Raw genomic sequence first — 18,008 nt, 5'->3', positions numbered from 1 at the left:
TAAAGCGTCTGTCTACAATGTGGGAGACCTGGGTTCGATCCCTGGGTCAGGAAGTTCCCTGGAGAAGTAAATGGCAACCCACTCCAGTACTCTTGGCTAGAAAATCCCATGGACGGAGGAGTCTGGTGTCCATGGGGTCGCAAAGAATCGGACATGACTGAGCGACTTCACTTTCACTTTCACCAGAATACATCCTGTGATAAGGCTATTATTCCGTTAAGCTCTCCCAGAAGATCAGTTCTATGATGAAAATACATATAGGATCCATACTATCCCATATCATTTTGGATATCCCCAGGGCAAGTGGGCATATTAAACGCTCTGAGGAGTCCTGAGACAAGAACATTGATTACTCTTTAGCCATCTGTTTTCTAAACTTACCTGAGCTGAGAGCCCCTCTCTCTGTTGCTGCCTGTTTATACTGTCTAGTAGAAAGCATTCTGGTTTAAAACTTGGTTTGGAGGCCCCTGTTTTAAACAGCCCATTCCTTGCTCCAAGAAAAACCAAGAAGACTAGACCAGCATCTTAGGCCAGGAGCGCGTGTAACATTCTTCAGCCAGCTCTGTCTTGGGGGGCAGAGGTGGGGAGAGTGTATTTATAGTAGCATACAACCATTGCATTCTGCCAAGAGCTGTTAGCTGTGGACAGTGGCCTGGAGAATGAGATTTGCCCCCATAAAGTGTTTATCGTCTCTGTGAAATTTCATACACCCTTAAAGCAAGGGAGAAGGCTTTCTACGGCCAGTTTTGTACGTGCTTATAGCCATATATGGTACAAGATAGAGAAATGGCTTGACAAATTAAAACAAAAGCTTTCTTCTGAAAGCTTGGGATTTTGAACAAATAAGTTCAAGAGAGAGAAAAGAGTTGTTTTGAGGGTGATATGGCTTTAAGATGTGAAAGATAAAAAATAGGGCTGCTTTTATTTTTAAAGAGATCTTCCTTTGAGTGTCAGCAGTCAAATGATTTGTCTCCTTACCCAGTGGAGTGGGAGGATTTACAAATATGCCTGGGACATCTTTTGATGTAAAGGATATATGGGAGGGAGAGAAAGATTTTAAGAGTTTATTCTCTTTCTAAGGTGTTATTGCCAGGTCAGCCATAAGCCCAGTTGTATGTTAATATTTCCAGCAAGTTAACTTTTGTTTAGTTTTCCAGTTCTTTAAGGTAGTAAGTAGGATTTGGAAATGTACCTTGTGAAACTGGAGAAAATGTGGTGATAACTATGTAGGAAAATGGTACTCTCTTATAAGAAAATAAGACTCCTTTTAGCTCCATTTAGGGAAACAAATGACCTCTTTACCCATTTGGCGCTAGTGGTAAAAAAAAAAAAAAGCCTCCTGCCAGTGCAGGAGGTGTGAGAGACACGAGTTCAATCCCTGGGTTGGGAAGATCCCCTGGAAGAGGAAATGGCAACCCACCTCAGTATTCTTGCCTGGAGAATCCCATGGACAGCAGAGCCTGTGGGCTACAATCTATAGGGGTGCAGAGTCAGACACAACTGAAGTGACTTAGCACGCACGCATGCATGCACGCACACCCATAGTTTCACTTGCTTTTATCCAAAGTAAGCCACTGAAGAGGAAGAATTACCTCGTCATACGTTAAAACAAAACATAACTGTAATGGTGCCAACTGTCAAGGGCCTCTTCTTTTTCTTCTGAGGGGAGAGTCACAAAGGGGAACTGGGAACAGAGTTGGCTTCAGGTCACTAGGATAATGCATTTTTACCTTCCACACATTTATTTTTGGTAATACCCTCATAAGGTACTGGCATATTTGAACATGATCTTTTTGGTGACTTGGTATAGGAAAAATTTCACCATTCATGGGAGAAAAAGTATCGCCAAGGATTCTAGTCTTCTGAGTCCACTTAGCTGCAAGAGAGCACCTGGCAGGGTTAGCCAAGAGGGACAAGCTAGGCATGCCTGATCTTTAACTTGGAGCCATCCCACACTGGAGGGATTCAGTGTGGGTAATCATTGTCGTCTGTTTATTGATATCTGGGCACCCGCCAGTGAGAAACAGGTCAGTCATAAAAGGGGCCAAGGCATGAATTTCCAGCAAGCATTTCTGGGACCTGGCACATCAGTTATTCTTGTAAGCTAGGTGTGACCACTCACTGCAACATGGGGCAGCAAGGGTTAGGATCCCAGAGAAGGCCTGGCAGAGCCTTCTGCATCTTTAGGTGAAAAGAGATGGCTTCTGGTTTCTGGAGGTTTCCTAGAAGAAACAGACTGGGGGGAATATGTCCAGGCAGGGATATGAGGCAGTGAGGGAGGCAAGGAAATACTGCAGTCAGAAGCTTGACCAAGGAGTCAGCGATGGCCAGTGTAAGGAGGAAAAAGCCTAGTGGTGTGATTTGCTTTCCTGCTAGTTTCTTCAGAAGGATCAATCTTCCTTTGAAGTAGATGTTATTTTTTTCAAGGTAGAATAAAGTAATACTTGTAAGGCAATTGAAATTATGTAATTTCATGTGATGCGTTAACCATCAAACTGACAGAGAAACTTTAACAAATATTTATTGAGCTCTTATTGTATGCCAGGACTGGGAAGCCTGGCATGCTGCAGTCCACAGGATCACAGAGCCGCGGACACGTCTGAGCCACTGAGCAACAAATTGTGTGCCAGACCCTGTGCTAAACCACTGGAAGTAAAAGAGTAAACCCCTCACCTGTTTACGCTGTGGTGGTCAGAATTCCGTTACTTGCACCCAATTATAGTCTTTTTTTTTATTGTGAAAATTCCTGCCTTCTCCCTAGACCCTAAACACCTTTCTACTTACTGTCTCTGCGAAGCGAACTTTTCAAGGGCCTCTTATAAGTAGAATCAAATGATATTTGCCTTCTGTGACTTGCTTATTTCACGTAGTGTAACGTCTTCAAGGTTCATCCCTGTTGTCAGTTCAGTTCAGTCACTCAGTCGTGTCTGACTCTTTGCGTGACCCATGGGCTGCAGCACTCCAAACTTCCCTGTCCATCACCAACTCCCAGAGCTTGCTCAAAATCATGTCCATTGAGTTGGTGATAACATCTATCCAACCATCTCATCCTCTGTCAACCCCTTCTCCTTCTGCCTTCAATCTTTCCCAACACCAGGGTCTTTTCCAGTGAGTCAGTTCTTCGAATCAGGTGGCCAAAGTATTGGAGCTTCAGCTTCAGCATCAGTCCTTCCAATGAATTCAGGACTGATTTCCTTTAGGATTGACTGGTTTGATCTCCTTGCAGTCCAAGGGACTCTCAAGAGTCTTCTCTAACACCACAGTTCAAAAGCATCAGTTCTTTGGTGCTCAGCTTTCTTTATGGTCTAGGTCTCACATCCATACAGGACTACTAGAAAAACCGTAGCTTTGACTAGACAGACCTTTGTTGGCAAAGTAATGTCTCTGCTTTTCTCTACTTCACCCTTAGGCTGAATGTTTCTGAATTCGGAAGGGAGTTAAAGGGATTGGGGTGGAGGAAGGGAAGCCCAGGTGGAAGATTGACTGGTTTGATCTTCTTGCTATCCAAGGGACTCTCGAGTCGTCTCCAACACCACAGTTTTCCAAATTTGCTGGCATACTGAGTGTAGCACTTTCACAGCATCATCTTTTAGGATTTGAGATAGCTCAGCTGAAATTCCATTGCCTCCACTAGCTTTGTTTGTAGCGATGCTTCCTAAGGCCCACTTGAGTTCACACTCCAGGATGTCTGTTTCTACATGAGTGGTCACACCATCGTGATTATCTGGGTCATTAAGATCTTTTTTGTATAGTTCTTCTGTGTATTCTCACCACCTCTTCTTAATATCTTCTGCTTCTGTTAGGTTCATACCGTTTCTGTCCTTTATTTTGTCCATCTTTGCATGAAATGTTCCCTTGGTATGTCTAATTTTCTTGAAGAGATCTCTAGGCTTTCCCATTCTGTTGTTTTCCTCTATTTCTTTGCATTGATCACTTAGGAAGGCTTTCTTATCTCTCCTTGCTATTCGTTGGTACTCTGCATTCAGATGGATATATCATCCCTTTTCTCCTTTGCCTTTCACTTCTTTTCTTTTCTCAGCTATTTGTAAGGCCTCCTCAGACAACCATTTTGCCTTTTTGCATTTCTTTTTCTTGGGGATGGTCTTGATCACTGCCTCCTGCGCAGTGTCACAAATCTCTGTCCATAGTTCTTCACACACTCTGTCTACCAGATCTAATCCCTTGAATCTATTTGTCACTTCCAGTGTATAATCGTAAGGGATTTGATTTAGGTCATACCTGAATGGTCTAGTGGTTTTTCCCTACTTCCTTCAATTTGAGTCTGAGTTTGGCAGTAAGGAGCTCATGATCTGAGCCACACTCAGCTCCCGGTCTTGTTTTTGCTGACCGTATAGAGCTTCTCCATCTTTGGCTGCAAAGAATATAATCAGTCTGGTTTCAATACTGACCATGTGGCGATGTCCATGTGTAGAGTCATCTCTTGTGTTGTTGGAAGAGGGTGTTTGCTATGACCAGCGTGTTTTCTTGGCAAAAGTCTGTTAGCCTTTGCTCCAGGTATCTGTTGACTTCCTGCTTTTGCATCCTAGTTCCCTATGATGAGAAGGCAATGGCAACCCACTCCAGTGTTCTTGCCTGGAGAATCCCAGGGACGGGGGAGCCTGGTGGGCTGCCGTCTATGGGGTCGCACAGAGTCGGACACGACTGAGGCAACGCAGCAGCAACAGCAGCATGATGAAAAGGACATATTTTTTTTTTTTTTTTGGTGTTGCTTCTAGAAGTTCTTATACGTCTTCATAGAACCATTCAACTTCTTCAGCATTAGTGATGGGGGCATAGACTTGGATTATTTTGATATTGAGTGGTTTGCCTTTGAAACAAACCAAGACCATTCTGTCGTTTTTGAGATTGCACCCAAGTACTGCATTTTGGACTCTTCTGTTGACTATGAGGGCTACTCCATTTATTCTAAGGGATAGCTGCCCGCAGTAGCAGATACAATGTTCATCTGAATTAAATTCACTCATTCCAATCCATTTTACTTCACTGATTCCTAAAATATCGATGTTCACTGTTATCATCTCCTGTTTGACCACTTCCAATTTGCCTTGACTCATGGGCCTAACATTTCAGGTTCCTATGCAATATTGTTCTTTACAGTATCGGACTTTATTTTCATCACCAGTCACATCCACAACTGGGTTTTGTTTTTGCTTTGGCTCTGTCTCTTCATTCCTTCTGGAGCTGTTTCTCTCATCTTCTCCAGTAGCATATTGGGCACCTCCCGACCTGGGGAGTTCATCTTTCAGTGTCATATATTTTTGCCTTTTTGTACTGTTCATGGAGTTCTCAAGGCAAGAATACTGAAATGGTTTGCCATTCCCTTCTCCAGAGGACCACATTTTGTCAGAACTCTTCACCATGACCCATCTGTCTTGGGTGGCCCTGCACAGCCTGGCTCATGGTTTCACTGAGTTAGACAAGGCTGTGATCCAAGTGATCGGTTTGGTTAGTTTTCTGTAATTGTGGTTTCCATTCTGTCTGCCCTCTGATGGAGAAGGATAAGGGGCTTGTAGAAGCTTCCTAATGGAAGGGACATCCCTATTACTGCAGGTGTCAGAATTCCCTTCCTTTTGAAGGCTGAATTAATACTCCATTGTGTCTGTGTGTCTGTGTGTGTGTGTGTGTGTAGAGAGACATAGATATATCTCACACTTGGGTGATTCATTCATTCATCCAAACAGTATCCGCTGTTTATACATGGATAGATGTTTGGGCGGCTTCTACCTTTTGACTGTTGGGAATGATGTTGCTGTAAACCTGCTGCACAAACACCTGTGTGAGTTCCTGCTTTCGCCTCATCTAGGCATATGCACAGGAGCGGAACTGCTGGACATATTCCATGGTTAATTTTTTGAGGAACTGCCATTGTGTTTTCCACAGTGGCTGCACAATCTTCCGTTCTCACAGTGATGCACAAGAGTTCCAATTTCTCAGCATCCTCAGAAACACTTGTTATTTTCTTTTTTAAAAATATAATAGCCATCTTAATTGGTATGGAGTGGTATCCTCTTGTGGTTTTGGTTTGTGTTCCCTGAGGACTAGTGATGTTGAACATCTTTCTGTGTGTGTTTTGGTCAATTGTATATATTCTTTGGAGAAATGTCTGTTTAAGTCCTTTACCCATTTTTATATCATGTTGCTGTTGAGTTATATGAGTTCTCTATATATTCTGGATATCAGATGTATGATTTGCAGTTATTACCACTCATAGGTTGTTTTTGCATTCTGTTGATTATGTCCTTTAATGCAGAACTTTTTTTCAACTTTGATGAAATTCAGCTTACTTGTTTTTTCGCTCCTGCTTTTTGTGTCATACCAAGAAATCACTGCCAAAATTAGTATCATGAAATTTTTACCCTGTGTTTTTCCCATAAGAGTTTTATAGTTTTAACTCATACATTTAAGTCTGTGATCCATCCTAGGTTAATTTTTTAATATGGTATAAGGTATGAACCTAGCTTCATTTTTTTGCATGTGAACATCTAGTTTTCCCGGAAAATATATTGAGAAGATGATCTTTACCCCACTGAATATTCTTAAAAATTATTTGCAAAGGTTTATGTCTGGTGGCTCTTGTCCATTGGTCAATATGATCGTCTTTGTCAGTATTACGGTGATGGCTTTGTAGAAAGGCTTGAAATCAGAAAGTATGAGACCTCCAACTTTGTTCTTTTTTCAGAATTACTTTGTCCATTCAGAGTCCCTTGAGATTCCACCTGAATTTTTTGTATGGATTTTTCTATTTCAACAAAAACATCGTTGGGATTTTTATTAGGGACTAACTTAACAGAGCAACTTTAAAGAAAATATTTCTTTATATAAATCATCATTCTTATTCTAACTTGGATGTTGGGAGCCTATGGATTTATAGACACAAAATGATCCTTAGAAAATATGGATTCTGAGCCCAGCTCCTTCTACTCCATGCCTTTCCCCTCTCTGACCACTTTTGTAGGCAATTCTCTTGACCCCTTTCTCCATCTTTCTGTACCTCCAAGACTCCTCTCCAGGGGGGAGTTGGAGAGAAACCATGTTTGAGCCCATGCCTTTAAATTAGACATTGGTCACAGCAGTACTGAGAAGGCTTCTCGGGCCAGGCTGCAGAAATCCTGCAGAACCACTAAATGGATTGAGCGAGATCCACTTATGTGCCCCGCTGTGGTCTGGTGGCTAGCATGGTTGTAGAGAAACTAAGCAGAGCAACTCTGGAAATAATCGCCAGCCTGTGTGGCTAGAGTCCATGCACTTAACAAACTAGCAAACAAACCAAAAACAAAACTGGTTTCAGTTATCCTAACAAATTCGTATACTCAAGACTGATACCTTAACAAACTATATGAAATTGTATAGGCCCAATGATCAGACCTTTTCCTGAGGATTTAGGCTAGACCCATCCTCTGAGCAGGTTTAAAATCACAGTACGGTGACAGGAACTAAGATCAGCTGGCCTAGATCGTGCTCCCTGGGTGCCTGTTGCCCCGACCAGACCACCAACGTCTCCCTAACTAGGAAGCTAGGGACAGGAGGGACCAGAGGCCACTGCTGTCCTTGTGGAGGAAGAGAGGAAGAAATGTTTATCTGCCTTGGACAGTATTTTCATTTAGAAAGTATTTTGGTTACTGTCAGGAAGGTTAAAGGCTGGTTGCCAGAAAAACCAAACTTTTCCCTTCCCCACAGGAGGATTAATGCTCTCCTTAAACTCTTTCTTTTTTTTTTTTCAAACAGCTTTTTCTCTTCTTCAAAGGCCTCCTGTTTCTGCAGCATTTCAAATGAGACTTTTCCTTTTTGCGGTGGTTTGTCAGTTGGTGGTGGGTGAACCTGGTGAGCTGGCCTTTTAAAGCTGAGATCAGTCGATGGGGCGTGGTTCCCCAGTGGTTCATCAACTCTGTTCAGGGGCCCTGTGATCAGCATTCTCAAGTGCAAACTAGGGGACTTCCTTGGTGGTCCAGTGGCTAAGACTCCATGCTTCTAATGTAGGGGGCCTGGGTTCGATCCCTGGTCAGGGAACTGGATCCCACATGCCACAACTAAGAGTTCTGCTGCAACTCAGACCTGGTATAGCAAAAAATAAAATACAAACTAGGGCAGAGTTTACCAACATCTATTACATGTAATAAGTCATGAAATTTTGCATATGGATATTTGGGGTGTTTATTGGGCCTGATGTAATATATTATTCTTAGTATGTTTAGTAGTCTGAAACTTAAGACCATTATCCTTAGAATTACTTTTGGCTAAACAAAGACCTGATTATGTTCCTAGATCTGACCAATTCCCAGTAAAATGTCATGCTAAACAAATACGTATAAATAATAAAGCTCTAAAGTAGCCATTTCAGATTAGTTTTAAACCTAGTCGATTTTGGGGCCTTCCGCCCTGTGGCTCAAACGGTAAAGCATCTGCCTATAATGCAGGAGACCCGCGTTCAATCCCTGGGTCGGGAAGATCTCCTGAAGAAGGAAATGACAACCCACTCCAGTGTTCTTGCCTGGGAAATCCCATGGATGGAGGAGCCTGGTAGGGCTACAGTCCATGGGGTTGCAAAGAGTTGGACACGACTGAGTGACTTCACCTTCCTTTTGATTGATTGCATTTATCAAAAGAATAGATTGAGTATGAAATAAATATTTTAAAAATAGTTATTATATATTTTACATATAAAATAAGTATTTCTGAGTTAATGGAACAGTGTGTCCCCAACTTTAGTTTTTCACAAACTTGCTGTGTGAGTTTTGCCAAATCAGTAAACCACCTGTGTTTTTATTTGTTTCATAGTTTCCTTAAATCAACTCAAATTAAATCTACATCTGAACCATCCCATGAAACTGTTGATTTATATGTAAACTGCTTGTCTTTTATGATATGCAGCAGATAAATAGGTAACTTTTAAAATATAAACATGTGTATCCATGTGACATCAGAAGTGTTCATCTCACCTCCTTCCGTGGACAATATACCATTGTTGGGAGAATACTGGTCGTCAGAGCATTTCTTTTGTGCTTTCCATCTTTCTCTCTTTAAAGTTATTAGAGAGAGAAGTGTTCTTAATTTTAAAGGATTCACCTTCTTTTCCCTCATTTGTCTTCCTGGAATACCAGATTTTAATTCACTAGCAGCTCATCCAAGGTTGAGTATTCCTTGGGCCTTTCCTGGAGGTCCAGTGGTCCAGGGCACAAGGGCGTGGGTTTGATGCCTGGTCAGGAAACTAAGATCCTGCATGCCACATGGCCAAAATAAATAAATAAAAGTTTGAGTATACCTTGACCCAGCCCATTTTCTGCATTTACTGGTAAGGGAAATGATTGAAGTTAAAGAAACACCTGTGTGCTATAGTACAGAGTAACCGTAGAACTTAGCAAGTGAACCTAGCTGTGTTCTTGGGGTCCAGCCTCTTCAGGCCTCTTGGAGACTCACTGAGATTCAAATGGAAGCAGAGCTGAAAGGACTCTAGAGAAAAGCTTACCTTCTTACAAATGGGGAGACGGAGGGGCAGAGTGTTATACCTCAGCTGGTATGCTGTATCCTTTGAGCTGGTATCACACTGGCCGCCTTGCCTGCCTCCCCAGGCCTCTCCTGCATTTATCTCACGCACTCAGAAGCCTGGTGGGAATCACAGAAGCCTAGTGTTAGAAATGGCTTCTTTCCCACCTCAGCCAAGGTCTGAGATCACTGGTGTGATGCCCCAGGAATGACAGAAATGTGTCCAGTTCACCTGCACAAGACCACTCATGACCTGGAGTCCCTTCACTGTTTAGGGGAAGAGATGGTGAAGGACAGGGCAGTCTGGCATCCTGCTGTGCATGGGGTCACAAAGAGTCGGACATGACCGAGTGACTGAACAGCTACTGTCTGTGACCCAGTTCTAAAGTATTGATGGTCTGGTGGTGCGCTGATGCCTGGGAGCCCTACCCAGGGGACTTCTGTTCTAGAAACTAGATTCAGAATCATCCCCACGGACTGTTTCTTACAGCCATCATAAGCAGCCTTGAAATGTCCCCATGATCCTATAACAAGGGGAACCCAGGCAAAATGCCAAGTGGAAATTCTGAAGCTCTGAGTCCTAATCCTGAGTTTGGACTGAAAGGTTTTAATAAAACCCTAATGGCTGATCACAAATTTTGAGTCTCTCTTGCCTTAAGTGTGACTTGCAAATGTCACAACTACTCACCAACAATGCAGAAACCATTTAGTATTTTCTATGCTCTGGCAGGCTTAGGGAAACAAGGATGAATGGGGGCAGGGAGTGGTCTCTGCTCTGGAAGGATTCACAGACCAGGGGAACAAGCCAACCCATAGTGCCTCCTCCATGAAGCTCTCCCAGACTCTCTGGGAGAATCAGGAGATCCCAATCTTTGGGTCTCCTGGGACCATGTACTGCCCTCTACAGCCTTGACATTGCTTCTGTGCTCTGTTTTGAGGTCTGGTACCTCTTTGAACAGTGAGTTCCTAAAGGGCAGAGGCTGTATTCCCGGTGCCTGGTGTAAGTAGGTGGCCCTCCAAATGCTTTTATAAAAAGGGAAGTTTGGACAGTGTCCCGGGGAAGCAGAGTAGGTAAAAATACCAGGTGATGATGCAAACCGGGTAGTTCATTCAGCCTGAGGGTCTCAGGGAGCTTGACGAAGGACGAAGGCATTTGAGCTGGGGTTTGAAAGACAAGAGTTTCTGGGAGCCATCTGGGGACAGCCTGGGAAGTGATTATGTATCCGTCACGCCTATGGCATGTGAGCCCCTTCTTGCACCTGACACCTTTCCTGAAGGAACACAGGTCTTTGATTGGCTTACACATTTCTCTTAGAGAAGTCAGGTGTCTGGTTAACTCTGGATCAGTCCCTAACTGGTTAGTAACAACTGATTGCTAGCTGTGCATGTTAAGATTTAAAATTACACAGAAATGTTAGGCAGGGGCATTTCTTGTAAGAGTTCCAGGGAATGTGTGGGAGCAGAGAAGTCACACTGATGCATGTGCCTCTGCTCAGCAGGGAGTAATTCTGAAACTTCTTTAGGAAAGAAGAGCAAACCTCTGATCCCGACTTGCTGTAGCTCCCATATGGACATTGTTGCAATCTCCCCACCCCATTCAAAGCCCCTTTTCTCTAGGACTTCTTTTCTACCAAATGATAAAATGTATGTATTAATTATATGAATTATCGGTCCCTCCCTGCTAGAGTGTGACATCCATGAAGGCAGGGATCTCGGTGTTGTCATTGATGTATCCCAGTGCCTAGAACAATGTGTGGCATATACTAGGCACTCATTAAATTTGTTTTTAATTTTTAAAAACTAATTATTTTTGGCTGCTCTGAGTCTTCGTCACGACACATGGGCTCTTCATTGCTGTCCTCGGGCTTTCTCTGGTTGTGGCAAACGGGGGCTACTCTCTAGCTGCAATGTGCGGGCTGCTCATTGCAGTGTCTTCTCATGTTGCGGAGCATGAACCCTGGGGCATGGGGGCTTCGGAAGTGCGGCAGGAGGGCTCTCTAGCTGTGGCTCAAGTTTAGTTGCCCCGCCGCATGTGGGATCATAGTTCCCAGATCACGGAGGGAACCCGTGTCCCCTGCATTGGCAGAGGCATTCTTAACTACTGGGCCACCAGGGATGACCCATCTTTGAATGCTGACATCAGTGAATTTACTGAATGTACGAATGAATGAATATTTCTGCCCCAGATCTGAGCCCAAGTAAAGGGAAGGACAGTGGTCCTGAGAGAGTGGAACTGGCGATTGGAGGGTCACTGCTGCCCTCCCGGGAGCTGGCCTCCATGGCATCAGTGCCTCCTGTCCAGTGGCTGGGCTGGTTTGTCCCCCACCATGGACATCGTGAATATACTCAAGCAGTAGAAGAGGTAGATGCTCTGAAGTCCCCTGGTCATCTAAGTGGCTGTCGTTTACACGTGTTCTTTATCGCGGGAGATAGCTGCGATGCAGTCCTAAAGAGCACTGTGTCTCGAGACCTGAGTCCAAATCCCACCCTGGACCATCTCCAGTGGTGTGATGGAGGGTCAGTCGTTAGCCCTCTCCAAGCCTCAGTCTCCCCACTCATCAGACGGGGGCAGTGAGCCCCTCTTCTCAGAGTGCCTAGCATGATACCTCCTGAGCCCAGGAGGCCCTCCATGAGCAGTGTGTCCCACCCGAGGAGACCCTCCTAGGGGCTGGTGTTGTGGGTGGGTTCCGCGAGCCTGTTTCCCAGCCAGTCCCCAGCTCTCCCCAGGAAAAGATCCAGCAACGCGCCGTGCGTTTTGTAAGGGAGGATCGCACAGCAGCCCCCGCTCCAAACCCGAATCCCTGGGAAGTCAGGAAGATGTATGTGTTTTAAAACATTGGGAGGTCTGCGTTGGATCACCCCTGAGCTGCGGCTTCCCCCCACCCCACCCCCCCCACCCCCTGGAGCAGTTGAGAGGGAAGGGAGGCCCGTTCGTCTGCCGGGAGTGCTCCCGGCTCGTGTCCCATAAGGGGCTGCCTTTGCTCGGCTTTGGCGGCCGTTGACTTTTAAATCATAAAAAGCCGCTCTTATATACAGTTTACTCTGCTGCTCAAAGGCGGTGGAACGTAGGTATTTAAAAAGGGGAAAAAAAAAAAAGGCAGAAGAAGCAGCCGTTAATCCCGCCAGGCTTCTGGGCACTGGAGCAGTTGCGGATGACAAAAGTTAATTAGAAACATGAGCAGTTTAACCGAAACCAGTTGTGACAGTCGGAAGGACAGCCTCTCGGGCTGGAGAAGTTTTCCTAGGGAATCGTTGCGGGAGAAAGTGACTGTGGCCGGGTAAGTCGTGTCCCTGTGACTTTGCAAGGGTGGGGGACGGGCTCTTTGGGGGCCGAGGTGCTGCACCCTGTCTGCGCTGGGCAGGCGTGGTCGTGGGTGGGCGCGGGGATGGGCTCACAGCCGTGTCCCGGCCCCCTTCCTTCTGACAGCTGCCCCGATGTGGAGGATGGCGCTGTGTGGCTCTGCCTGCCGCCTGAGCAAGGCAGCTCTGGCGTTCAGGTCATCAATCTAGGCTGCCTCGGTGCCTAGCAGAGCGCCAGTTTGGAACCCGCCTGTCTCCAAATAATTCCAGTTCCAATTTGGAAATATTTTGAGGCTTTTCTGAGAAAAGGGGCTGGCTGGGGAACTACACCCTGTGTGCCAAGGGGGAAGCCTTGACTTTCAGATAACCTGCGAGTTTTCCTGCTGACGGTGAAGCCTCGTGCTCAGTTCATGCTCTTAAGCTCAAAAGCCTTTTTTTAAACTCCAGCCTGCATCACGTTTGTAACTCTTTTAAAAGTGCCAACATAGGGAAAACGCATAGGCTTTGATGGGATTTAGCAATTTCTGTGGGTAATTAGGTCTGTCAAGATTATGCTTGGTTTCTCTTTTTTCTGGATTTTTTGTGGAGGGGGGGAATCTGTTCTGTGTTAGTGTCTCTGATACATTGTTTACTTAAAGTTGGATAATCCTTGATTGTTTGTCTCTGATACATTGTTTTCTTAAAGTTGGATAATCCTCCATTGTTTCCCTTTAGTTGGAAAACGGGGTTGGTTATGGGTTGAATCATTCAAGACAGGAGATATCTCTTGTACCATTCCCACACAATCACAGTGATGGTGTGGATTTTTGCTTGTTTTCCCATGAAGTGTGTGCTTAATTGTGCCACATACATATGGATGTTAAGGTCGGTGTGTGTTCACATAGCATATGCCAAAATGTGGGGGAGGGGGGAGAGGGGAAGTGAACAGTGCCTGACGGAGCGTAGGAGAAAGTCAAGGTGGAATTAAAATTGAGACAGGTAGTGGAGCTGCGTGGCATCCGGGTTGGAGCGATCGGCCGTGCAGCCGTGGCCGACGCCCCCTCGTGATGAGTGCAGGCCCATACATGTAACTCAGGTCTCCCTCTCTTCCCCGTCTCCGCAGAGCCTTTGGCGAGCCCGGCATCCTCCCACCCCGCAATGAGCGAAGATGCACCCGCTGCTTTGGAGGGAGGCGGCGGGGGTGGCCCTGCTAGCTGCGGCGCCTCCTCCGCCATCCCCCAGCCCTGCTCGGCCTCCAAGCCCTGGCGTAGCAAGTCGGTCAGCGTGAAGCACAGCGCCGCGGCCGCCACGCTCTCAGTCAAGCCGCCCACGCCCGAGCCCCCCCGGCCCGCCCCCGAAGCCCTGAAGCCGGCCCCCAACAATCAGAGGTCCATGCTGGAAAAACTGAAACTTTTCAACAGCAAGGGGGCTTCCAAGGCGGGCGAGGGCCCGGGGTCGCGGGACACGAGCTGCGAGCGGCTGGAGATCCTGCCCAGCTTCGAGGAGAGCGAAGAGATGGAGGCGGGCGGCCGCCCGCTATCAGCGGCCGGCCCCGCGTCCAGCAGCCCCAAGATCGCCCTCAAGGGCATCGCCCAGAGGACTTTCAGCCGGGCGCTGACCAACAAGAAGAGCTCCCCGAAAGGCAGCGAGAAGGAAAAGGAGAAACAGCAGCGCGAGAAGGAGAAAAGCAAGGACCTCACCAAGAGAGCCTCGGTAACAGACAGGCCGGACCTCAAAGAGGGGCCGAGAGAAGACCCCAGCGGGGCCGCCCTGACCGAGATGCCCAAAAAGTCCTCCAAGATCGCCAGCTTCATCCCCAAAGGGGGGAAGCTCAACAGTGCCAAGAAGGAGGCCCCGGCCCCTTCCCACAGCGGGATACCAAAACCAGGGATGAAGAGCGTGCCCGGGAAATCCCCAAGTGCCCCCACGCCTTCCAAGGACGGGGAGCGAGCCCGGGGTGGGAAGCCGAACTCGGGGCTCCCCCAGCAGAAGCCCCCGCTGGACGGCAGGCACTCCAGCTCCTCCTCCAGCCTGGCGTCCTCGGAAGGAAAAGGCCCCGGAGGGATCGGCCTGAACCACAGCATCAGCAGCCAGACTGTCAGTGCGTCCGTGGGGACCACCCAGACCACAGGAAGCAATACTGTCAGTGTCCAGCTACCTCAGCCCCAGCAGCAATACAGCCACCCCAACACTGCCACCGTGGCGCCTTTCCTGTACAGGTAGGAGCGGCTGCCCCCCTCCCCAGCCCTGCCCAGCCCTGGGCAAGGGGTCTTCAAGGGCAGGGGTCTTCCGGGAACATTGAGGCAGACAGTTCAGGGGCCCCGTGATCAGCTCCTGATAGAGACGTACGCGGTGTGCTTGAGGGACAGTTAATTCAGCGTGGCTGGGGCGTGGGGGTAGGTTAGAAAGCCTAAGAGTGGAAGGAAAATGTGAGTGATCCTAAGATGCGGAAGAGTGGCCCAGGTAGGCAGGGACCCAGGGGCTTGGCAGAAGCAGCCTGAACAATAGCTAGGACGGTGGTTTGATTTCACTTGACAGCCTCTAAGGTCAGTCCTAAAGCATCCTGAATGTACTTTAAACGATGAAACACAAAACCACCTTGCTGAGCAACTGAGACTTCTCACAGAGAGGCTCATCTTGAACTTCCAGAACCTCATGGTTTGTTACCCTATTGCATCTATTTTTTTTCTTTTCTTCTAAAAATTTTTTTTTTTTTTTTAATTTTTTGGCCACACTGTGTGGATTGCGGGTTCCCCAACCAGGGATTAAATCCAGGCCACAGCCATGAAAGCCCGGAATTCTAACCACTAGGCAGCCAGGGAACTCAAATATTTTTTCAGTCCCTGCTATGTGCTGGGATTTTTCAGAGGGGAGAACAGGATGAGGAAGAAGGGTAACCATAAGGAAGGATTAGTTCTAGAAGAACCAGAGAACCTGAGTTGTATTTTGGTGACAAGCCTGAATGTTTCCACTATCAGTCCCTCTGCCTGTCTCTAATAGCACATCCAGGGGACCACAGGAGGCCACAGGGAGCCCGGTGCTGCTGTGTTGGGTGGTTGTGGCCTGTGAGAGCCTCTGGTTACACCACACACCTGTACAGGTTGGGGGACATCGTCTCTGTATGATGCTTGATTCTTGCGATGAGTCCTGTCTGGGCAGATGGAAGCCACCCAGCCCTGCTCTTGGGGGGGGGGGGGGGGTCCCAGAGCCCTGTTCGTAATGCTCAGCTTGCTCCTGTGCACACACACAGATGCTACCCAACTTATACACACACACACAGATGCTACCCAGCTTATACACACACACACACACAGATGCATCCATATGGTGAGTGCACATCATGGACAATCACACGTAAATAAGGACCCAAGTACACATTCATACATGAAATGTGAATGCACCTATGCACGTATCCACACGTGTGTTCACATACCTGTTCATATGCACAGACTCGCGCCCATGCTTTCCGCTTCCTCAGCCTGCATGCTTCCCCAGTGAATTAGATGTTTCCTCTCTCTGCCTGAGGTGAGTTCTAGTTCTGTTTCCATTCCTGCCAAGAGTTGATAGGAAGACTGGTTCAAGCGACTGATTGCGGAGTCAAGCCCACAGCATCCAGCCTTTGAGGGAAGGTCAGGCTTCTGAGGAGAAGCTCTTTCCTTTTCCTTGTTCACTCTCCCCTTCAGGGAGGGTCACACCAGATCTTTTTAAATGGGAGGTGGTCATCTTTGTATGAAATCAAGTCATCAGCTCAGCTAACAGTCCTGAGAAGGGTGCCAAAACTTAGATACTGCTTCAGCGCTGGTCTCCATGCTCAACTTTTTATACAACTGTTTTCTGAACCATGGAGGCAACTGAATTGCTTGCCGTGAAATTTCTATCATTGCAGTCACGTGGATAGTCTTAACGTCAGACATATTCAGGCTGCTATTCCCAGATTTTTGATTTGCATTTTCAGAATTAAAATATGTGACAGTCTGATCATGGTCAATTCCACTCTCTCCCCCCCCTTTTTTTTTTCTGGCTGTAATCATTTGAAAGATTCTAAACATTTAAGCTCTATTTTTTTTTTTTAATATTTCAAGATTTTTCTATGAGAGGAAAAGCTCTTAATGGTAAAGAGCTAAAGTCCAACAGATGGGAGGGAGAAAGCATCCCATGTGTTGAACTGCACTCTAGCATTTGTGTTCAGCCCGTGTGATGTCCTTGTTCCTCCTCTGAGGTGTCTTTCCTCTGGGTGAGCCCAGGAGGCTGGAGAGAAGAGCCCTGTTACCTGACTTGGTCTTTTGTTCACTTGTGCGTCCCTGTGTGGCCTTGGGACCTGGCTGCAGGCACCGCTGCTGAGCATGCACCACGTGTGTGCAGAAACCCAGATCACTGGATCGTTCTCACAACTCCACGAGCTGGCTACCTTTTTTATCCCCGTTCTTCCGATAAGCAGACTGAGGCCTAGAATAATTAAATAACTTCCTCTACGTCAAAGAGCTGGTAGTCAGAAGAGCCTGTGCTTATAGCCAAGTCTCTCTACCTAGAGGGACCAAGTGCTTAACTATGAAATAGTCTTGACTCTATGTCACTGCCTCATGCTGAGCCTCATCTGTAAATTGAGGAGCCAGGACTAGATCAGAGGATTCTTAGAAAGTGGCTTAGACTCCATTTATGCTCCAGGTTCTCTCTCTCAAGTTTACAGCTCACTGTTTATTATTTAACAGTGCTCCTCCTAGAACCTCTCATGTTAGTGATGTTACCAAGAGAAAAAGGAAAATAAACCATTTTTTTTAAAAAAGATCACTCGGAATGAACTATAGTTACCAGTTCTTAAGACACACTGGACACCTCTGTTGCTTTATACTTCGCTAAGTGCTTTCGTGTGGTTTCACCTGTGAGTTTTGTAGCAGCCAGGAGAGGTGGCTGTTGTAATCCCATGTCCAGATAAGGGTCCAGCCTCTCTCCAAGGTGCAGTGACTTACTGAGATGTACATGGCTATCAAGTAATAGACAGCAGACTCCAGCCAGCTCAGTGTTCAGACCTCCAAGTCCAATGGTCCTTCTCTCACCCAGAATCTTTCTAGACTTAAAAACTCATTTATCCATTCATCACACCCTACCTGAGTGCCTGCTTAGCATATGAATTGGAGCAGAGTGTTCTTAAATGCTCACTCAAAAGTGCCAGTCTTAGCCTTCAGAGAGCTCTTAATCTAGTGGAGGAAAGGTTGATTAATTAGATCTTA

The 18,008-nt window shown here is 46.6% G+C and overlaps 1 protein-coding gene across 1 annotated transcript in view; it reads left to right on the top strand.

Annotated features, from left to right (window-relative positions):
- NAV2 (neuron navigator 2) overlaps positions 1-18,008 on the top strand; it is a 424,695-nt gene that overhangs the window by 230,816 nt on the left and 175,871 nt on the right. The window contains exon 8 of the mRNA XM_052662508.1: positions 13,904-14,999. Within this exon, the coding sequence (XP_052518468.1) occupies positions 13,904-14,999 (1,096 nt within the window). The remainder of the gene's footprint in view (positions 1-13,903; positions 15,000-18,008) is intronic.

Source organism: Budorcas taxicolor, chromosome 25 (genome assembly GCF_023091745.1).
Source record: "Budorcas taxicolor isolate Tak-1 chromosome 25, Takin1.1, whole genome shotgun sequence".
NCBI classification, from domain to species: domain Eukaryota; kingdom Metazoa; phylum Chordata; class Mammalia; order Artiodactyla; family Bovidae; genus Budorcas; species Budorcas taxicolor.
Note: the sequence above shows the minus strand (reverse complement) of the source record. Positions and strands in the feature narration are given on the sequence as shown.